The sequence below is a fragment of the Heterodontus francisci genome, chromosome 23 (assembly GCF_036365525.1).
Source record: "Heterodontus francisci isolate sHetFra1 chromosome 23, sHetFra1.hap1, whole genome shotgun sequence".
Classification (NCBI taxonomy): domain Eukaryota; kingdom Metazoa; phylum Chordata; class Chondrichthyes; order Heterodontiformes; family Heterodontidae; genus Heterodontus; species Heterodontus francisci.
Window position 1 is genome coordinate 49432851 of NC_090393.1, and position 23956 is coordinate 49456806.

The following is a 23956-nucleotide window of genomic DNA, read 5'->3' on the forward strand; positions in this document are numbered from 1 at the left end:
TGTAGGGAGCACAGGTTAGAGATAGGGCTATTACATTTTGATTCTGATTTTCCAATTCCTTGGCAATGCAGAATTTTCCCTTACTCTTTTGGCTGCCGCATCATGCCAGAAGGGATACACAAAACAGATTGCATTAGATCAAAGTGAGTTTTGTAGCTGCAAACCTATGTGTAATCTATGCTGACACTTGAGAGACTATGGAATTGTTGGCAATGCTGTTTTTCGAATGAATGTTTATGCAACAACTTTGCCACATGACAAAGCGATCCTTCCACAAAGTCAACCCAGAGCCGTAGCCATTTAAAAAAATTTAGATGTACTTCAATTGTCTAAATCATAAGGAAATAAAGGAATCCATGTTTCTATCACCAAGTGTTTTGGGAACTGTTTCCATTTTTACAGTCCCTCTGGTGGCTTCCATTGAGCTGAACAGGCAAGCCTTTACTTAGCCTTTGTTCTGACAAAGTATATTTTATTCTGTCCAGCTTTGTTTGCTGGAAAAGCAGTTAATTGGAATGAACTAAAAGGTGCCCTGATTGTAACTGAATATTCACACTGAGCACTAACAGTGCCCAATCTATGTACTCGTGAATTATAGACATTTGTCTCTAAGCAGCATAATCATTTGTTGTGTTCCATAGCTCACGTGCTGCATGTTATTTTAGCGTAATCCCAAGGGTTAAATATTGAGGAAATACTTAATTTGTTATTTATAATCGCCCCAGTTGTAGTTAAGTAATAATGGATAGGCTGACTGCACTGTACTAGGGAACAGAGATCTATTTGAGGATTGAGACCACACAGTTAAGCCAATTAGAATGCTGCATTCATAGATGCTGTTATTGAATTTAGGTTCTCCCATTCTGAAGTTATTAAATGGATCTTTAAGAAAACTTGGATTTTTTTGAGTTAATCTTTATGGTGAAAGTGAGTCTTCCTATATTTAAAAGCAAAATACTGCAGATGCTGGAAATCTGACATATAAACAAAATATGCTGGACATATTCAGCAGGCCAGGCAGCATCTTTGTCGAGAGAGTGTTAACGTTTCAGCTTTTAAGTAAGCAGAGAGGAAGGGAAAGTGAAGGAGAGGGGAGGAAAGTACAAAAGGAAAGGCCTGTGATCGGGTGGAAGGCAGGAGTGATTAAATGAACAGAAGCACCTGCTGTCTGCAAATATGGGAGCAGTGGTTATGATCTGGAATTGTTGAACTCATTGTTGAATTCAGAAGGCTGAACTTCATTAGAACAATGTAGGAGGCCAAGGAAAGAGTGGTCTCTCTCTCCCCAATGTAGAGGAGACTGCATTGTGAGCAGCGAGTAAAGTATATTAAATTACAAGTATCAGTAAATTACTGTTTCACCTGGAAGGAGTGTTTGATGTCTTGGATGTTAAGTTCCAGAAACCTTGTTATGGAAGGATAATGCTGGAGCCAATCTTTATTCAGTTTCACATTTATTGTACAGAGTAAAAGGATTACAAACATGTAGCTCCTCACTCAAAAATCTCCACCACTCTCAGTAAGTTGTCTGCTTATAAATGCTCAAATAAGACCCCAATTAACACCCTCCACCTGCATTTAACAATTAACAAATTAATATTGGATGGTGGGATGGGAGGAGGTGAAAGGGCAGGTCTTGCATCTCCTATGCTTGTGTGGGAAGGGGAGTGAGTGATGGGGGTGAGGGACGAGTGGAATTATTTTTAATAAGAGCAAAATACAGCGGATGCTGGAACTCTGAAATAAGAACAGAAAGTGCTGGAAATACTCAGCAGGTCTGACAGCATCTGTAGTGAGAGAAACAGAGTTAACGTTTCAGGTCGATGACACTTCATTTCTAACTTTTGCCAGTTGGAATGTAACAGTCTTTGAACAAGTTGGGGGTGGGGGCGGGATGTAGAACAAGAAGGAAGGACTGTGATAGGTCAGACGGGGGGAGAAAGAGGTTAAATGGTACATGTCATGGAACAGAATGCAAGTGGAGTGCAAAATAATTGTTTGTACAGACAAAGCACGAGTCCAGATAGAGTATTAATGGCAGAATAATGAACAGGTCTGTATAAAAGCAAAAACTTGAAAAATAAGTTAAGACTTATGGGTAAAAAATAAATAAAATTTTCAAAGAATATATTAAAAAAAACAAAGAGGCTCTTGGTCTGAAATTATTGAACTCAATATTGGGCTGAATTCTATTCGCGCCGCGCTCTGCAGTAGCGTGCTTTGAACTTGGCCTTCTGACATGGAAGTGCTGCCGCCAAGCCCCCGCAATGTTACGTGTGGGGGCTCATTTAAATAGAGGGGGCGGAGCGGCCACCCCTGATGACATAGAGGGGGCGCCGGCGCATTTAAGGGTCCGGGAAACAAAGATAAAATATTATTTCAGCTATAAATCCCGTCTCCCACCCCCGCAATGGGTAATTTATTTATAAATTGCCCTCCCCCCCCCCCCCCCCCGTAATAAACTTTTATTGCTATCCTGAACTTTCCCCCTGAAATTTGTTCCCTTTGACCCTCAACCCCTTCCCACCATTCCCACAGCCAAGAAAAATTGTTTTCCCCACTTCCCCACCCCTCCGCCCTGAAAATTTAATTCCGCGCCCCCCCCACCAGGTTCGCGCCTCGGGAGTTCCGAAGGCACGTGAGAAGCAATTGAGCGTAAAATCGACGTGGGCTGACCACCGCCAGCAGGTAAGTTAATTTACGTCTAATTTATGTTGATTTAAATATTTAGTCGGAGGGGGGCTGCACCAAGGTCCACCCGCCGCCAGTAATATGCGGCGGGCCCTTCTCGACATCGGGGTTTGAGACGGGTCTTTCCCCGCAGAATTTTACGGGCACTCTGCCATGACCCACAGTGCCGAGGGGCTCATAAAATTCAGCTATTGACTCCAGAAGGCTGTAGAGTGCCTAATTGGAAAATGAGATGCTGTTTCTCAAGCTTGTGCTGATGTTCATTGGAACACTGCAGCAGGTCGAGGACAAATGTGGGCTTGGGAACAAGAATTAAAATGGCAAGCAACCGGAAGCTCTGGATCATGCTTGTGGACCGAGTGGATGTGTTCTGCAAAGCGGTCACCCAATCTGCATTTGGTCTCCCCAATGTAGAGGAGAGCGCACTGTGGGCAGCGAAGACCGTACACTAAATTGAGAGTACAAATAAATCACTGCTTTGCCTGGAAGGAGTATTTGGGGCCTTGGATGGTGAGTAGAGAGGAGGTAAAGGACAGGTATTACACCTCCTGCAATTGCATGAGAAGGTACTGTGGGAAAGAAAAGAGGTGTCGGGGGTGATGGAAGAGTGGACTAGGGTGTCGCGGAGGGAACAATCCGTTAGGAATGCTGACGGGGGAGGGGAGGGTGAAGATGGAATTATTTTTAAGCTGTTTCTTTCTTCTGTTCTATTTCCACTGCAATCTTTGCCCATCTAAGAGACCAGGTGTCTGTCATTATGTTTCAGAATACTGGATCAGATGTTGCTTTAGCAGGGCATCTAATGGCCATGTCGTTTAGATGGATTTGCCCCAGATCTCTTCAGCTCAAAAAAAGTTTTGCCCACTGAGTTGTTGAAAGTGCGAGCCGTTAATGGTGCAGTGAGGGAAACAGGGCATCTGGAACCTGAGTGCATAGGGCAACTAACAGGCTATCTCCTTAACCAGTGGGCTATAATTTGCTGTCAAATGGCACTCGCCGTTAAATACATATATGCAAATAGTACAGCAATTTCAGACAAGGGCAGATTTGTGGTTAAACGCAGAAATCTAGAAGTTTCTGTTCCAGAGGCACCAATCTGCTGTTAGCTTCACACAAAAAAACCTCTATCTGCCTCACCATTTGAAACACTGAACAGCATGAAGCTTCCGTGCTTGCACGGTAGATACAAACTAAACGTGCCACAGGAATGCAAATCTTGTCCATTTCAACCGAAGTACCCTTTTAATGACGTGATAGTGTTAATTACTGCCAAGCAACCTCTCTAGCACTGAAAATTAATTATTACCAGTGGGGAATCTCATTCCGTCAGGTTTTAATTGTTGGAGATTTAGAAATTGTTAATGTTGAAATTTTGTTTTTACTTTTTTTCTCTCTCTCTTTTTTTCTCTCAATCCAATCTTTCTTTCCGCAACTTTATTTGTTTCTGTACTTGATTTGACATTGAATTCATCCCTTTTAATTTACACTTCCTTCTCAGTCCTTGCACTGATAAATTTCACAGTCCTTCAGTCTGATTGGTTTAGGAAATGCACAGTTGTTTGCTCTGTTCACTCATGTCTCATATGCCCTATTTCCCTCAATGCAATGTTATTAGCTCACACTTTCAGCAACTTGTGCAAAATATTACAATTAAGTGTGCAAGAGCAATTCTAACTAAATGGTGAATGTTGCTTGTTGCCATGCTACAGCAAATTATGGCTCATTGAGACTTAAGGTTTGGGAAATAACTAGTGGAAGGATTGAAAAGGAGGGTGATTTAAAGGGGGTGAATTCAATATCAAATCAGGTGAAGAAATAGAGGGCAAGAAAGATTGGATTAAGAGAGAGAGAAAAAAGGGAAAAGTAAGATTTTTAAAAAAGTTTTAACTTCTTAAAAAGTCTCCTGAAAGAATTCACAACCTGAAGGAATAAGACTGCACCCTTAACAATTAATTTTCAGTGCCAGAGAGGTTGATTGGCAGTATGATCACATTGCTGAAGGAGTATTTGCACCTGAAGCTAATGATGGAGCAACGCAAGTCGAACAGCAACTTTTTGATATTGGTGTCTAGCCATGCATCTGCTCTAGCCTGAAGTTGCTGTACCATTTACGCATACATACCAGTGAGCTCTATTAGCCTCACTCAACATTATTAGGACAGCAAAATCTGATCCTATGTTGATAGGAGATCGACAAGATAAACTCAGAGTAACTGACCTAATTATTCTACTTTTCCCAACCACCCTCTGAACAATTTTGCACAGCAACATAGTGGAGGTTTTCCCCATCCTTTATTGAAGGCAGTGACTTTTGCTGGGATACACAGGTGGTGGCCGCCCTCTACCACCTTGCCCAAGTGCCTATTAAGCAAAACATTCTGTGCCAACAGACGTTTTGACCATTGGAAAGTAATTGCAGCTGAGCCCAATTCTTGTACATGGACTGCACACATGCCTTCCAGGAACAGTCATCGGATAGCAATTGGGAGCTGGAATCCTGGCCGCTTTTCCCACAATAGCGGAGATCAATTATCTTAGCATAGACCAGCAATGGAACTTGGTACTGTCCTGGCCTGTTGTACAGTCACACACCAGTTAGTGCATTTATCAACTGCACTCACATTTAAAAAAGCCTTTGAAGGATTTCATGGCATGAACTCCATTTCAAGCACATTGTTCTTCCATCATACTGTATCTGCTGTGCTGCCTTGGTTTTCTGACATTAATTTCAATATTGTTTGTTCCAGTATTGAATCAATATGACAGTAATGGCAGGGTCACCTCTGGAAATATTAACATTATTGGACAGCGAGTCACCCTCAACAATGTTAATGTTTTATGTTTAAGGCCTCTAAAGCCAGTTTTCATTGCCAATTTTAAAACCTAGCTTTTTTTTTTCAATCTTAATTTTTAGCAGCAACAGCCAGGAGAAATTCAGGGAGTGATGGGAAATTAGAACCCCCCCAACTTGTCAAAAAAAATTTTAAAACTTTTTTTTATCAGTAAACCTCAGGAAAACAAGAAAGAGACGAACAGGACATAGTTAAGCTAAGTGACAACCAACAATTATTTACACAGTTCATAGACACTTGCATGGGCCTCAATGGCAGTTCCAAAAGTAATTATGCAGTATATGTTGCTGTGATCGCAAAACAATGTTCAGCTATTTTAGCAGTAAATTTATAGTTTAGTGAAGGAACTGGATGCTACAGAACAGTGACTGCTTCAATTCATGTTTGAAGTAGCACATCACTTCCACAACGTCTTGAGCACAAATATTTTAAGAGTCTGACTAAAATATGAAATAAAAATTCACGTCATGCAAATGTTGGAAACATTCAGGTCATACAGCATCTGTGAAGGGAGAAACATAGAGTTAGTATTTCAGGTTGATAAACTTTCGTCAGAACTCTGCCTAAGGTCATTAACCTAAAACATTAACCCTATGTTTTTCTCACCGTAGATGCTGCCTGATCTGCTCAGTGTTCCAGCATTGTCTTTTTATTTGAAAAAGTTGATGCTAAAGTTTGATTTTTGGAGTACATGCTATGAACAGTATAGTGGCATCATTGTTCATTTTGTTAATATTGCTGTGGTCATTATCAAGGATTTTCCATGTGTTGCCTTGACGTTACAAATGTATGCATATCTCTGGAACTGATTCTTTTGGGAACAGTGGGAAATTTCAGCAGGGTGGAAATCAGTTTTTATCATTTTATTAAACCTGCGACCTCTACCAACTAGAAGGACAAGGGCAGCAAATACATGGGAACACCACCACCTGCAAGTTCCCCTCCAAGTCACACACCATCCTGACTTGGAACTATATCGCCATTCCTTCACTGTCGCTGGGTCAAACTCCTGGAACTCCCTTCCTAACAACACTGTGGGTATACCTACCCCAAATGGACGGCAGCGGTTCAAAAAGGCAGCTCACTGCCACCTTCTCGAGGGCAATTAGGGATGGGCAATAAATGCTGGCCTGGCCAATGACGCCTACATCCCATGAATGAATTTTTAAAAATTCACCATCCAAGGAAAAAAACATCAGGTAATTTATTGGTGAAAATTGGTGAAGCTTGATTTTTAAGATTCCTATTTATATTGTCTGCAGCTGTAAATTTCATTTGTTTGAAACACAAAGGTGTCCAGCTTGGTAAATATTGGTCAATATTGTTAAGTCTTAAAACATGGAAGAACCCTTAGCGTAGAAAAAACACTATGGCACTTTTGCTGATTTTTCCTTTGAGTCTGACGAAAGATCTGGAATTTAATGAGAAATGGACACTAAACAATGGATTACAGCTGAATATATAGAATTGTAATAAATTCCCATTTTAATGGTATTCTATGTCGACAGCTCAGTTTAATACTGGGAAAATAATTGCTGTATGAACAATTGATCCCACATCACAATAGATTGCACTTCAAAACAAATTACTCTACTTGAAGCACTTTGAGATAGTTCTAATTGACATGAGACAAACTTGTATAAATGCAAGTTCTTTCTTTTAGTCAATCTCAACTGACTGTCAAAGTCTGAAGGGGGGGTGTTAATGAAAGTGCAGCTCTCTCCCTCCATGTTTTTTTTCTTCAAATTTAAAAGTTAATGTTACCATAAGATAGAAATTTCAGCACAAGAGGTCATTTAGCTGGTCATGCCTATGCTAGCTCCATACAGAGTTATAGAAATCAGCTTGTTTAGCCTGCAGCCAATCTGTACTAACACATGACAGACTACTTCTTGGTTTCCACTGTCAGTACTGATTCCTAGACCAACTGAGATGGAACTTGTATTTGATATGTGATGGGAAATCACTCCCTTCCCCCAAAAGCTATGAGTAGCAACCTGTTGCCATGTCAGCATCCTGTGCACATGGAGCAGTTTGGATCAAGCCACTGCATATATTGAAGTGAGCATCTGATCTCTTACAGCACAGACCATATTGGTACTATAAAACAGGAGAGAGATCTAATGGATGAGGACGTATTTAATTAATCTTGTGAGCTATCCTCAAGAAAAAAACTTCCATTTTTATAATGACCATTCACATCTTTGGGAAGTCCCAAAGCCCTTCACAGCCAATAAATTATTTTTGAAGCATATTTTTGTTAAGGCAATTGAGACAGTTAGTGCACACCAAGGGCTCACAAATGGCACATGAGATGAATAACCAGTTAATCTGTTTTGATGGTGTTGGTTGAGGGATGAATGTTGGTTGAATCACGAACAATCCCTGCACTACAAAGTCGTGTAATGGGATCTTTTACATACACCTGAATGGACAGACAAGGTCTTTTAATGTTTCATCTAGTAGACATTTCTCCAACAATGCAACATTTCCTCAGCTTCTGCCTTGAAGCGTCAGTCCTGGAATGTGTCTTGAACCCACAGTATTCTGTTTCAGTGGTAAGACTTCGACCATCTGAGCCAAGCTGACACTTTAAATAGAATGGACTGTTTCATTGATCCCGTGACTTCTGAGCACTAAATTACAAGTTTTTTTTTGTTGTCGTTAAGTAAACTTACACGATAAAGATCAATCCAAAAGTCCAATTTTTTTTAAAGATCAACTTTTTTTTTACTGTAACTGTGGAGGATACTTTTAATATTATTAATTATAATTACCAGAAGAAAGCATTCACTTTACAGAGCTCCAATTACTGCTGCTACAATCACAAGTGAACTCTCAATTCCGTGAGTCTAGTTGTTCCAGTTCCTTTTAATGTAATGAGTCTCATCAACCACACTGTATAGCTGCACACTTCGAACTGACACAACCTGCCGAGTGCTTTGGAGAGCTTGACTTCGGCAGATTTCTTGCTATAATTTCTCAGATAGTTAGTTCTAATGGCAGTGTTACCAACCATATAATAATTTCATATAAACCGTGTTGTGAAATCATTTTTTCCTGCGTGGTTACCATTGTGCTTCACAAATATGAGAGATCCATTTGTTTGGGAGAACAGAATGCATTGTTTCACAGATTTGTAAACTGCAATGTCTTTAGTTTTCTGATTTTTCTAATTTGCTGAAAATAGACAAAAACGTTTTGGTTTCAGGTCCCAAGGTAGTTATTTAAGAGAATCTATTGTTATGCTGGGCCCCCACCTGCCAAGAATGAGGCACATTAATTTTGTCATGAACATTGTTTTTAACCTGTTACTGGAGTGAAGAAAGGACTTGTTAAACAGATCAGCTGTGGCTGGAAAAGACATTTGCATATTAATAGACGGTGATTGGGAGGACAAACGACCATTCGCTGACACATTCGACCCACAACGGACCTTGATCACCAGGTATTGTGTGTAAGAGGAGCATTCCAGGCCCTATTAAGATGATACAATCCACAGAGCCAAGATGTGGTTGGCCCAGTTAATCACATGACTAACCTGCTTGGCAACCTGGGGTTTTCTGAATTGTGCAAACAGTTTGAACTCGGTGTCTGTTTGCTCCTGGACTGAGAAGATCTCTCCTGTCTGCTCCCGTCTCTTTCTCACAAGCCTCTGAATCCACTGAAGACACATAAACCCCAAGAGAGAAAAGTCTCCTACAGTGAACAAGGTTTAAGATGAACACTGGGCCCCAACGAAAAGCAAGATCTACCTACAATCAAGGACTCTAGTGAGCTCGAAGAACTGTAACAAAAACTCTACAGATATTGCCTCAAACTTTTCCACTTTATTATTCTTCTGTTCTTTTCTGTCTCTATTTGCATGTGTGTATCGCGTATGCATGCTAGCATGGGCGCGTTGTGTATCCGTAGGCATTAACTGAATTAAAGTTTAATAAATTCAACTTCTTCTTTAAACCTAAGAAAGCCTGTTGGTGCTGGTTTCTTTCCCTTACAATTGGAAAGCGGTGACCGCATGGGTTTTCGCCGGGTACTCCAGTTTCCTCCCACAGCCAAAGACTTGCAGGTTGATAGGTAAATTTGCCATTATAAATTGCCCCTTGTATAGGTAGGTGGTAGGGGAATTGAGGGAAGGTAGGGATGTGAGAGGGTAATGGGATTAATGTAGGATTAGTATAAATGGGTGGTTGACGGACGGCACAGACTCGGTGGGCCAAAGGGCCTGTTTCAGTGCTGTATCTCTAAATAAATAAATAAACAAGGTTTCACCAAGGGGGAGCTAAAAACACAGTGTGTTTAAAATGAAACCCTGTTACGGTAAGACCAGGTGAAGGCTGGGTGGGACCCTTAGACACCTTTCTCACCTGGTCGTAACACTATGCATTATGTACAGGCAGTTAAAAGCTTTTGTCAAATTGACAAATGTGCAAATTGAGAAGGGTTCCTTTTCCAGATCACAATCTAGGAACCCCTGGTAGAAATTAAAGTCTTTGGACAGATAACCCTGGGACATGATGCCTCCAACTGTTGAATGGCCTATCCATACTCCTTTTTGAAACTCACATGAACAATGACCACTAAAATAAAAGCAAAATACTGCAGATGCTGTAAATCTGAAATAAAAACAAAAATTGCTGGAAATACTCAGCAGGTCTGGCAGCATCTGTGGAGAGAGAAGCAGAGTTGATGTTTCAGGTCAGTGACCTTTCATCAGAACTGGTTCCTGATCTTTTCCTGACCAGTTCTCATGAAAGGTCACTGACCTGAAACGTTTTCTTTGCTTCTGTGTCCACAGATGCTGCCAAACCTGCTGAGTATTTCCAGCATTTCTTGTTTTTATTTATTAATTATTATTACTTATGAACAATGACCACTTGGGTTAGTTAGCAGAGCATGCCTGACAACCATGGACCTGTACAGCAATGAGTTAATTCCTTCAGGAGAGGAAAAACATTGAGGGTCAAAAGAAGAAATCAGTAGGTACACATTGAATATCAAAACAAATGCATCCATCTGGTAAAATGTGTCCCAGGATTCCCCACATTAATATCCTTGCTTCAAATTTCTCAGTAGCTACCATGAGGTCGTCCTCCAGAGTGAAATTGCATTAGCAACAAATTGATACTCAATATAATAAATTCAGATTGATTATTGTATTGTTTGATTCAGAATTAAACTTGTTACAGAGCACTTCATCTGTCACAGGTTGTGGGGTGATAAGTTGTATTGTGGTACCAGGACACTTTAAACTAATCTTTGTCCACAGAAAATACTTTTCAGTATTTCTATTCATAGGGGCACTGCATATTTCATTCACTTAGGAACTGTATCAATCTCAATTGTACCTGCCTGAACAAATTACCAATACTTTTGACTGATCAGATCTTTACACATGAATGTTGTAGAAAGCATTTATCATTGATGTATAATGTGATTTTGTCAGAGGGAAACACCATATAGATACATACTGAAATATTATTGGAAACAGGGTTTTCAAACTTGAGCAAAGACTTGTTACAAGATCTGTCCTTTTAAGGCGCTGTTCTGGGAACAGAGATGTTTGCAGATTGATTAATAATTCCTTGGGGGGAGAAAAAGCCTGTAGTGTTAAGTGGGTTGGGCAGCATTATCTTTAAAGCTTCCATATCAGTCATGTGTCCATTGGTCACCTGAGAACTGTATAACCTTTATTAGAATAACAACCTGTTTTTTCCTTTTTATATTAAACATTTACAAAGGGGCATTGTAAATGAAATCCAGAATTTTTTTTGATGGAACAGCTGTTGTGAAATCAGGACAGGCTGGTTTTTTAATAAAATGGATTTCTGTTCCAGGAACAGTAAAATAAGATTTGAGTTTTTAAGCTCTTCTCTTTTGCCTTCTTTTCCTGAAGTTACTCATTCATGGTAGGGTGCAATTTGTAGGTTCCAGTGCTCCTCCATTCCCTTCCCAGTTGTCATATGAGCCTTGCTATCGGGTGTTGGCAGATTTTTCAACTGTGAGAGGCCTCACAGTTAATTCTATTCTCATCAATATCACACTTACATTTTGCAGTGGGGTCACACTGTAGTGATCATAAGTGGGAATCCTGGCTGATTTTCTCTCTCACTGCCGTAAGAACATTGCAGCCATTTATAATGCCCTCACCAATGTGCAGGGTAAGCTCAGCTAACTCAGCACAAACCAGGGATTGAACCTGAAGCTTTCAGTTCCAGCACAAGGTGCATTTACCCCATTGTGGGGTGGGAATCAATTTCTTCCCCCGCCCACCCCCCCCCCCCTCCTCCCTCCCCCTCCCCCAATAACTTGTTTCTCCTTCTAACCCTTCTTTCTTGAAATAGGATGACTCTTGTTGGGTTATGGCTCCACAGGCACTAGCACGTCTCTGGGATTTTACCCAAGTGACTATTCAGCATGTGTGAACCAAAACAATTAGTGTCAGCAGTTTATTTACTGTGGGTTTCTACCATTGCCAGGCCTAACCCTGACCTTGCCCTACATTCACACAAACATTTTCCAGCAAGGATTTAGGAACAAGAACTTCACAAATTTTTCCTTCTCATTAGTTCAAGGACTTTGAAGACAATTATACTTCTACTGGTGCCCTGCTACAAACTTCACATGGAGAATCAAAGCTGCTCTGAGGTCTGGTACTTTTAAGAGCGAGGTAGATATGACCGGTAAAGCTCCAGTAACAGAACTATGGTACCAATTAGTAGACAGCAGCAAGGACTAAAGAATAGTCAAAACTTTGTGGAAGGTGGTTTGACCTTTAACTAGTAATAAATGTTGGTGATTAATTGGAATTAATGTGCAAAGAGAGCATTGGTGAAGTGATTTGGCTTTGAGATCAAATAAGTATAACTTTTTTGGAAAAAAAAAATTGGTGAGGCTGCATCCATTGTCTGGACATGAAACAAATCTGTGAATAGATATAATTTTACATAATAATGCCTGGGTATTAATAAACACCCATTTAACTGCATCAGTATTTCAAGTAGGTTTGTTTCAAATATATTTTGAGATAGCCCAGTTTCTATGTTGTGTTTTGTTCAGATGGCAGGCAGTGTTATGAATCAGTTACACAATTTCCATCAGTATCACTTGGGTGAGGCCAAAATCAGGGCATATTGTAGAAGCAGTGTCATCACCTCAACAGAATGGTCCTCCACTGTGTTGTAACTGCATCCAGTGCAAAGCAAACTTCAGGAAGTTCTCAATTTCATTTTTAACTACTTAGTATAAAAATCGACTGTCTCTTCACCTCTTTTCCAATTTTAAAAATGTAGCCAACAGCTGGATACTGGCACACAGCTCTGCACAAGCATGTAAGTACACATTCACAGACTTCTGCGTGTTTGTAAATACCCACTCATAAAGCCCTACTCATGCATGTGAATACGCATTCACAGAGCTCTGTTCGTGTGTGCAAGTGTGCATTCACAGAGTGCGGCCTGGCCTGGTGGTTTTGCAGAGCCATAAGCATGGTTCAGAGTTACTTAGGGTGCTATTAGTAACAATTAGTGTTTTCAATTAAATTCCCTTACTTGTTCAATGCTAAGCAATTCTTGATGAGTTAAGTCTTAATAATCAGTAGTTCCTGTGACAGTAGAATGAAAACCTCAGGAACTGGCCTCAAATCATGTAGCATTGATGTGTCCTCCATGTACACCCTTTCATCTACTTCTCTAGAAAGAGCTGTGGGCTTAAATTCAATAATGCTTCAGAAATTTACAATCCTGCCATTGTGAGAGCTGTCATGGGTGTGTAGTTTGTGGTTTAAAGCTGTCTGAATAGGAGTGTTGTATTGCCATTGTGAGTGATGATGGAGATTATCTGAAAGTTGTAAGTTACCTACCATATTAACTCGCATAGAAACTGCATACTTTGTTAAAAGCAAAAAAAAAAGTTTTAAGTTGGGGTGTGACCCATTTGTGAGTTATAAATGTTTCTATCCTAGCATGGCTGTGCCTGTGTTAATATGGTAACTGGGCCTTCAGGATAAACCTGTGGTGTTTGATTTGTTTTGTGATTTGTTTTCTTCCCTCTTTAGGTCTTTGATGTGAGACTAAATGGGCAGCACGTAGTAGTGAAAGATCTGGACATATTTGAAAAAGTGGGACACAGCACAGCACATGATGAATTGGTGTCTTTCACTATTAGGAAAGGAAAACTCAGCGTTCAAGGAGAAGTATCTACATTTAATGGGAAACTACTCGTAGAATTTGTCAAAGTAAGGAAACATTTTAATGTTACTTAATTGTGCAGGATCTATTTTTCTGTAGTCTGAACCAACTGATTTCTGGTGACTTGGACTGACCAATCTTCGTTTAAAAAAAATTAACATTTAAATCAATACTAATTTGAGGATTGGTGCTGTAGAGAACTCTTTGTGGGCTGCTTAGGTATGTACAGTAAAACCTCGAAGGCCACATACAAATCCAAGTTTCGCTTAATTTCTATGTACCTCAAGTGACTGATACTCGTAGATCTTGGTGTTCTGTTTTAGGATGCAACACCAATAAGGAAACACCATTAAGAATAGAACTTTCCAAACCTACAGGCACAAAAATTCAAAACAGAAAAAAACAACGAATAAGAAATAAGTGCAAATGGGCCGCCTTTTCCTGGACTTTGAAGAGAATATTGTCAGAGCTAGGGGCTGCATTTGACCCTAAGGTTGCATTTGGACACCCCTGTATATAGGTACTATTGTGAGGCTGGGACTGCGGCACATCTGTGGGGTAGCGTAAAGGAAGCTTTACTCTGCATCAGACTGCTTTGCTGAGAATACTTGATGCAGATACCAAATTCGTGAAGGGCAACACTTTCCATTCCTCAACACTCACGTCCCTCATTTTGATAAATATACTTTTCCGTGATCTGACAAAGTAACCTGGTTCCAATGCTATGCTGTTACCTGTCAGTGTTATTGCTGTATTGTTAGGTGACCCACAGCTTTACCACCCTGGTAAGTCTGTTGTGTGACTAGGCAGCGCATTGGATATGCAAATACACATCAGTACAGTTCAGAATTGATCTGCAGTTCTAGAGTTGCTGCATTGCTAATGAGTACATTGGTAAATTAGTGTCACTGATGCAGTCATACCCACTTATCTCAGACGTGTTCATGTCAACAGTGTATTTGTGTTAACCAGAAAAAATGATACTGCCAACAGCATAGCACTCCATCAGTGCTGCGCTAGATTATGGGCTCCAGTCCTGGATTGGGCTTGAAACCACAACCCTCTCACTCGGAAGCAAGAGTACCACAAGTGAGGTGAAGGTGACAAGACCCCTGTCCCCTCATCTCCCATGTCTGTTGAAGGCATTGACGTATGCCCAAGCATGATTCCATCAGTGCCAGCGGCTCTTAGGTTGTTTTTCCAGGTAGCCATTCTTCACATGTGAGATCAGACCAAAGTGTTGGAAGCATATTGATCCGTGTGGAGCAGAAATCTGAGGCCAATTATGTCCTTCCCCAAAGTCCACTAGTCTAGTTTGCAGCAGGTGACAGTCAATCATGATCAGAACAATCTTGGAAAGTCGTGGAACAAGTTTGACCATCTTGTTTACTTTGCAGATTTTAAAGTTTCCGACCTTTTATAAGGGACTTCCTGGACTGTTGAAATCGCTTACTTTAAAGCCAAAGATAAACTGGTTAAACTTGTAAATAATTGACTAGCAACATTTCATGTTCTTGTGATAATATTGAACTGTTTACTCCTGCAGAATATATAACACATTTATCTTTTCACACTGGTGGAAGCGTATTGAGTACACCGTATATTTGTATAATGTGAGATAATGTGCCATGATTATAATGGTGCTGATCACCATAACCCCATAGCTCTCTTCCCAGAACTACAAATTGCATATCCTTACTTGTGTTTTCCTCCTGCCAAAAATACGAGGAGCTTAACAGACACACAAGATTCACAAGAGGCATTACACACGTGAGTCATCACACAAATGGTGTTGCCGATATAAAGATAAACCAGCTCGTGATAAAGACAGCATGTTAGAAGCATTATCAAATGGCGTATAAACAAACTGTTATGTAGTAATAATTAAAGAAATATTTTATAGCTCATACAAGAATGAACTGCATTTTATTTAACAAAATTTTGTAATCAGGAGATGATCAAGTACTAGCCTGTGTACTTGTATTATATTTCATGGTAATCAATTACAGTGACATTTTTAATGACACGACCGCTCAGGACAAAGCCCCCAATCAAAATATATGATTCTGATTGCGGTGGGAGCAACGCACTGTCAATTCAGTCCTGTCACTCCACAGATCGCGTAACATATCACTTTAAGCTTTCCCAAATCAAAGGAAGCCACAATTGAACACTCTAGTAACCCCCGAATGAGGCGAACCAAACCGGGTATCTTTAGATTAACAAATTAACTGTTTATTAGAAAAAAAATACATTCCTAAACACTACTAAGATAAAACAGTATTTAATTATAGGAATAACAATGAAGTCCTGTCAGATTTACACTTCCTGACCAAATAGTCCTCTGATTCAAAGTCCACTCAATCTTCCAGGGTCTGATGAGGAATTTGGAAATCCAGTCCAACATTCAAACTCTTCCTTCCAGCAATGACCACAGCAGATCAACAACTCGCAACCACTTTGAAAAGAATCAATCTGGCTTAACCTTTAGAATTTTGAGGGGTAAAAATGATCAGTCTAAATTTATTTCCTTCAGTTTAAATTGACAGAGATCTCTTCTTCAGTTCATGCTGGCCCAGCTGTGTCTGTCTCTGCCAAAAGCCGGTTATTTTTCAGCTAGTTTCAAAGTTAAACGGCAACATTGTATATCCTGCTCTCTGTCTCTGAATGGTTGTATCCAGGGCAGCCAAGATGCACCTTCACTGATGGGACTAAAGGCAGACAAGTTGCCAGGACCTGATGGCCTGCATCCAAGGGTTTTAAAAGATGTGGCTGCAGAGATAGTGGAGGCATTGGTCATAATATACCAAAACTCACTGGATTCCGGTAGGGTACCAGCGGATTGGAAAACCGTTAATGTGACACCCATATTCAAGAAAGGAGAGAGACAGAAAGCAGGAAACTATAGACCAGTTAGCTTAACATCTGTCATTGGGAAAATGCTAGAGTCCATTATTAAGGAAGAAATAGCAGGACATTTAGAAAAACATAATGCAATCAAACAGAGTCAACATGGTTTTATGAAAGGGAAGTCATGTTTGACAAATGTATTAGTTCTTTGAGGATATAACAAGCAGAGTGGATAAAGGAAAACTGGTAGATGGAGTGTATTTGGATTTTCAGAAGGCATTCGATTAGGTGCCACATAAAAGTTTATTGCACAAAATAAGAGCTCAGCGTATTGGGGGTAATGTGTTGGCATGGATTGAGCATTGGCTAACACACAGAAGGCAGAGAGTTGGGATCAATGGGTCTTTTTCAGGTTGGAAAGCCGTAACTAGTGGGGTGCCACAAGGATCAGTCCTGGGGCCTCAACTATTTACTATCTATATTAATGCCTTAGAGGAAGGGACAGAGTGTAGTGTATCCAGATTTGCTGACGATACAAAGATAGGTGGGAAGGCATGTTGTGATGAGGACACAGAATCAGCAAAGGGATATAGATAGGTTAAGTGAGTGGGCAAAAACTTGGGAGATGGTGTTCAATGTGGGAAAGTGTGAGCTAATCCACTTTGGTAGGAAGAATCAAAAGGCAGATTATTATTTAGATGGAGAAAGACTACAAAATACTGCAGTACAGAGGGATCTGGGTGTTCTTGTACCTGAAACGCAAAAGTTAGCATGCAAGTGCAGCAAGTAATTAGGAAGGCAAATGGAATTTGGCCTTTATTGCTCGGGGCTTAGAGCTTAAAAATAGGGAAGTCTTGTTACAACTGTACAGGGTGTTGGTGAGGCCACACCTGGAGTACTGCTTACAGTTTTGGTCCCCATATTTAAGAAAGGATATCCTAGCATTGGAGGCAGTTCAAAAAAGTTCACTAGGCTGATTCCTGGGATGAAGGGGTTGTCTTATCAAGAACGGCTAAACAGGTTAGGCCTTTATTCATTGGAGTTTAGAAGAATGAGAGGTGATCTTATTGAAACATATAAGATTTTAAGGGGGCTTGACAGGGTAGATGTTGAGAAGATGTTTCCACTAGTGGGGGAATCTCAAACTAGGGGACATAGTTACAGAATAAGGGGGCACACATTTAAAACTGAGATGAGAAGGAATTTCTTCTCTGAGGATGGTGAATCTCTGGAATTCTCTACCTCAGAGTTGTGGAGGCTAGGTCACTAAATGTATTTAAGGAGGAGGTAGATAGATTTTTGAAATCTCGGGGAGTTGAGGGTTATGCAGAGCAGGCCCAAAAGAGGAGTTGAGGCCTGGGACAGATCAGCCATGATCTTATTGAATGGCGGGGCAGACTTGAGGGGTTGAGTGGCCTACTCCTGCTCCTATTTCTTATGTTCACTTGGTAACTTCTGAGGCTACCTTAAAGCAGTACTGATCCTTTGCTGTCTTAAAGACAAAGCGCATCACTCTGAGCAAGTAAGCAGCAAAGCAGTGCTTAAAGTTTAATTACAATTCAGGCTCATAAAAACAATCATTTTATTTACACAGTTCTTTATACTGTGCCAAATAAATGGCTAGTTTCATTAAAACAAGGAGCTCGTTTCTGAGCTATTATTGCATGAGTGGGTCTGTTGTGTTTAATGCAGCCTTTGTATTGCCTGGTCTGAATGTTCTCATGAGTTGTGGAATGTCTTCATAATTTTAAAAAAATAGTACCGGAGTGAATAGATTTCATTTATGATCTGCACCCCAAAGAGTTTCTCTCTATAAAACAATAAGTTTTAAGCTGCTTCTTCTAAGTAGATTTTTTTTGTTCATTGCCTGTGTCCCTGTTCACTTTGTGTAGCTGTGTGCCATTGTTTGCTGCAAGAAACTATATTGGATCGAATACTAGGCATCGACTCCCCTGATGGCAGCTCTGCTACTCTCCTCAATTCTGGCCAATTTTCTCTCCTTGTCTACTGTTCTGATGGGGTTAGCTCCTAGCTGAGATATAGTTTACCCACACTGGGTGCCTCCTGGTACCTCAACTCACTTTGCCATTCTTCACGTGTGATGGTAAATGTTAGTGGACTATTTGGTTCTGGGGAGAAGCATCAAGTCCAATCTTGTACAAATCCCAATGTCCACATGCATGCACTTACTGCAGGGATTACTGTAGCAAGATCTGGGTGATCTCCCCTCCGTAATGCAAAGAACTGATGCCAGTTGTAGCACTTCTGTGGTCATCATGCAGGTGATCACCAATGTTAACCACAGAATAGGAATAGTACGGTAGAACCATCCTTTTCTTTATGGCTCAGCTAAACCACCCGGGGCTCAAAATAAATCTTGATGAAAAGTGTAACAGTTCTGGGGCAGCTAACGAGAGTTTGAGATTCTAATTCAGCACAGAGCTGAAGTTAACGGAGCAAAGATTTTGCTTTCAGTATTCCCACAACATGCTGCAACACAGCTTAGCCTATGGAGTTATCAAAACAAGGGTGAGAAGCCTCTAATGATTCTAATATACGGTACAGCTGTTGGGGGTGAAGGAAGAACATTTACAGACGGATGTTTAAACTCTCATTTCATATGAAGGAACTTATAGAAACAAACCTTATGTCCATTCCCAGGAAAATTAAAAAAAATATTACACTGTCAAATTAATGTGTGTTGATTGTGCTTTGGTTGTAGCCATTATGGTTTGGAATTGAATTAAATAAAAAAACTGGGTATTTAATAATTGTGCATAGACTGTATACTAAAGCCATCGGAGTGTGGTGAAAACCCAGAAATAATATTAATTAACAAATTGTTTTTGTTGGTTCTACGTTCTAGGGTTACTATGACAACCCTAAAGTCTGTGCTATGTGCATCATAAAGGGAACAGTGGAGGGTAAGTTAAATATTGAAAATAGTCTCAACTGTTTCAGACTATTCTGGTTGCTGTTTATTTTGCCAGTACATCTGACATGTTCATAAATGTTAATGTTTTATTCAGAATGCAATTGAGATACCTTCAGAACTGCATTACTAATTTAGTGTAACATTACAATTGAATCAGGATGTTTAACACAAGAAATAGGAGCAGGAGTAGACCATCGAGCCTGCTTCGCCATTCAAAGCGATCTAAGGATTCAACTCCAGTTTCCTGCCCACTCGCCATATCCCTTGATTCCCTGAGATATGTCTATCCCAGCCTTAAATGTATTCACCGATGGAGCATCCACAATCTTCTGGGGTAGAGAATCCCAAAGATTCACAATCCTTTTGAGTGAAGTAATTTCTCCTCATCTCAGTCCTAAATGATTGGCCTCTTATCCTGAGACCCTGCCCCATGTTTTAGATTCCCTGTCCAGTGGAAATAATCTTCCAGTGTCTACCCTATTCAGCCCCTTTAGAATTTTATATGTTTCAATGAGATCACGTCTCATTCTTCTAAACTCCAGAGAATACATGCCCAGTTTACTTAGTGTCTCATCTTTGGACAACCGTCTTCCCAGAGAATCTAGTGAACCTTTGCTGCACTGCCTCCAATGCAAGTTTATCCTTTTCATAAATGTGGAGACCAAAACTGCACACAACATTCCAGTCTCACCAAAACCCTGCACAATTGTTCCTTATTCCTGTGCTCCAATCCCCTTGCAATAAAGGCCAACATGCTTTTTGCCTTCCTAATTGCTTGTCGTACCTGCATGTTAACTTTCTGTGTTTCTTGTACAAGCACACCCAAGTCTCTTTGAACTTTGACACTTAAAAGTTTCACACCTTTTAAAAAAAAAAAAATTCTGCTTTTCCATTCTTATGGCCAAAGTGCATAACTTCACTTTTAATGTTTGACATGTGAACTGATCATTTATTCTAATATAAAAGCAAAATACTGCGAATGCTGGAAATCTGAAATAAAAACAAGAAATGCTGGAACCACTTAGCAGGTCTGGCAGCATCTGTGGAAAGAGAAGCAGAGTTAACTTTTCGGGTCAGTTTCGGGAGTTCCGAAGAAGGGTCACTGACCCGAAACGTTAACTCTGCTTCTCTTTTCACAGATGCTGCCAGACCTGCTGAGTGGTTCTAGCATTTCTTGATCATTTATTCTGTTGCTTGACTTGCATATGTTTACCTGGATTACATTGTAGATGCATTGGATTGTGTGGAAAGAAAGTGAAGTATATAATAACAAAAGGGATGAGTGGATGACACCTCTGTGCTTTAATGAAGCAACAGGTAGAAGAATAATTCAGATTGGCAGTTTTATTTTAAGGGAGCTTTCCTCTGCTTAAATTAAATCTCAGTTGAATTAACAAACCTATAGGCAAATTGCTGAAGCAAGACTGTATCACTTATGTTGCTCCAGTTCCTTCAATAAATCTTGATATCAGCACTTGCCACTTAAACAACAAATATACAAAATTAACGGGGGGAGGAGGATATTAAAGGTGAAAAAAGATGTTTGTAATTTTCTTTTTAAGGAGAACTGATGGTGAGACTCAAGTATGTGTTGTAAGTGTAGCCAAGTTTCCACAAATTTTTTTGTATAAAAATGTAAGGGGATGCCATGCTGGGGAATTAACATTGTTTCACTAAGTTTCCCAGATACAGCATGGATTATATGGAAGGTTAACATTCCCTTTATTTAGTCCCATCATTTTGCTTTAACTCCTAACCACAGTTCTATATGTTTGCTTCTCTCAGCCTCTAGGATGTCCAGTGAGGGCGGGCATGGGAATTTGCATTGTACAATTAATCATCTGCGTTCCGTATAAATTGTATTTTCCTGCCAATGATTTCTTCTGCAATGCCTCATATACTCTTGCTTTAGTACAGATCCCTGCAGTCCTCTTCTACCATGCCCAAAAGGGCAGTATTCATTTGCAAGCCTAGTCGATGCATATCAGCATCATAGGACATAGGACTTGGGAGCGGGAGTAGGCCATTCGGCCCATTGAGCCTGCTCCTTCATTCGATAAGATCATGGCTGATCTGGTTGTGGTCTTAGTTCCACTTTCCTGTCTGCCTCCCATAGCCCTTGACTCCCTTGTCTATCAAAAATCTATCCAACACAGCCTTGAATAAATTCAATGACCCAGCCTCCACTGCTTTCTGGGGAAGAGAATTCCACAGACTACCGACCCTTTGAGGAAAAAAAATTCTCCTCATCTCCGTCTTAAAAGGGAGACCTTATTCTTAAACTGTGTTCCCTAGTTCTAGTCTTCCCCACAAGAGGAAACATTCTCCTGGTATCCACTCTATCAAGGCCCCTCCAGATCTTGTATGTTTCAATAAGATCACCACTCATTCTTCTAAACTCTAATGGGTACAGACCCAACCTGTTCAACCTTTGTTCATAAGATAAGCTCTTCATCCCCAGAATTAGTCAAGTGAACCTTCTCTGAACTGCTTCTCACACATTTATATCCTTTTTCAAATAAGGAGATCAAAACCGTACACAGTACTAAAGGCCTGCTGGGTATAAAATTAAAACCCGACCCGACCACAGCCAAACCGAGCCCGACCGGAGCCCGAGTCCTTTAATTTTTTTTCATGCTCGACCTGACCCGAATATCACAATGAATTTAATAGTATCAAACGTTGTTGAAACAGAAAAAAATCGAGCCAAAATGTTGATTAAAAAGAAAACAAATATGCCTAACACGACCTGACCCGAGCCTGAACGCTGGACACAGAATATAGACAAAATCCCACCCAAACCCGACACGTAGTCTGGTGTAGTTGGGTACAGGTTGGGTAGCCAGACTTTACATAGTACTCCAGATGTGGTCTCACCAAGGTCCTGTACAGCTGCAGTAAAACTTCCCACTTTTATAGATTAGATTAGATTAGATTAGATTAGAGATATAGCACTGAAACAGGCCCTTCGGCCCACCGAGTCTGTGCCGACCATCAACCACCCATTTATACTAATCGTACACTAATCCCATATTCCTACCAAACATCCCCACCTGTCCCTGTATTTCCCTACCACCTACCTATACTAGTGACAATTTATAATGGCCAATTTACCTACCAACCTGCAAGTCTTTTGGCTTGTGGGAGGAAACCGGAGCACCCGGAGAAAACCCACGCAGACACAGGGAGAACTTGCAAACTCCACACAGGCAGTACCCAGAATCGAACCCGGGTCCCTGGAGCTGTGAGGCTGCGGTGCTAACCACTGCGCCACGATTTCTCTTGTAGTAAATGCCAACATTCCATTTGCCTTCCTAATCACTTGCTGTACCTGCATACTAACCTTTTGTGATTCAAGTACCTGGACACCCAGATCCCTCTGTACCATGAGTTCTGCAATCTCTCTCTATTTAAATAGTATACAGAATTTCTATTCTTGCTGCCAGATGGACAAGTTCACATTTTCCCACATTGTACTCCACCAGCCAGATTTTTGTCCACTCACCAAACCTATCTATATCCTTTTGCAGATTCTACCTCCTCTTGACAACTTACTTTCCTTCCTATCTTGGTGTCATTGGCAAATTTAGCTCCCATACATTCAGTCCCTTCATCCAAGTCATTGATATAAATTGTAAACAGGTGATCCCTGTGGCACCTGTTACGAAAGCGCCTCTGTTTTTTTAAATATATTTTTTGAGGACTCATTTTTGAAAGATTGAAGAACTGTCAAGCTTTGGGGTTTCCAAAGGGGGTCATGTAAAGGCCACTTGACTTTGAAAAGCAGTCCCTGGAAATGTTTTTTCAAAGGGGCACAGAGAGAGGTCTTGTGAGGAAAACAAGCCTTTCCGGGAAACCACGACTTTCAGCAACAACAAGCCTTTACAGGAAACCACCTGACTTTCAGCTCAATAAATAAGAGAACTTTGGACACCCAGCGATGTTGTTTACGAAGAAGTGACAGATCAAGATTGATGGAGGTCAAAAGGTTAACCTCCTGTTGCGGCTTTTGCTTTTGCATTGTTTTGAGCTAGCGTTGAACTGCATAAAAAGGGAGAGAACTTCCAAGGAGAGAAGATCCCAGTGACCCGTCCACATGACCTTGGAGGCCAGACTGTATGCCAGTTTTGGAACACAACATTTCTCATCTGCTGTTTCTTCAAGAATAAGCAAGTATTCAGTCCAAATGTTTTTTCATCTATAACAGAGCTCTGAACAAAAATCCCTTTTATTTTTCCAGTTAACTGGTGTGAGTATGAGGGGTTAAGGTAAAAAGGGAACTGTAATATTTCAGTCTGTGTGTTTGTGTTTATGCTTTACTTCATTACTGGTTAAGACTTGTTTTATAATAAACCGATAATTTCGTTGTTTATTAAAGAAACCTGGTTGGTGTGTTTTATTCTGGGAAAAATAGAGTATATGATTGACTGTATTGGTAA

The 23956-nt window shown here is 40.4% G+C and overlaps 1 protein-coding gene across 2 annotated transcripts in view; it reads left to right on the forward strand.

Annotated features, from left to right (window-relative positions):
* Nucleotides 1-23956, forward strand: part of mlec (malectin) — a 99348-nt gene that overhangs the window by 51453 nt on the left and 23939 nt on the right. For both annotated transcript variants that reach the window (XM_068055212.1, XM_068055211.1), the window contains exons 3-4: nucleotides 13600-13779; nucleotides 19449-19506. In XM_068055212.1, the coding sequence (XP_067911313.1) occupies nucleotides 13600-13779; nucleotides 19449-19506 (238 nt within the window). The remainder of the gene's footprint in view (nucleotides 1-13599; nucleotides 13780-19448; nucleotides 19507-23956) is intronic.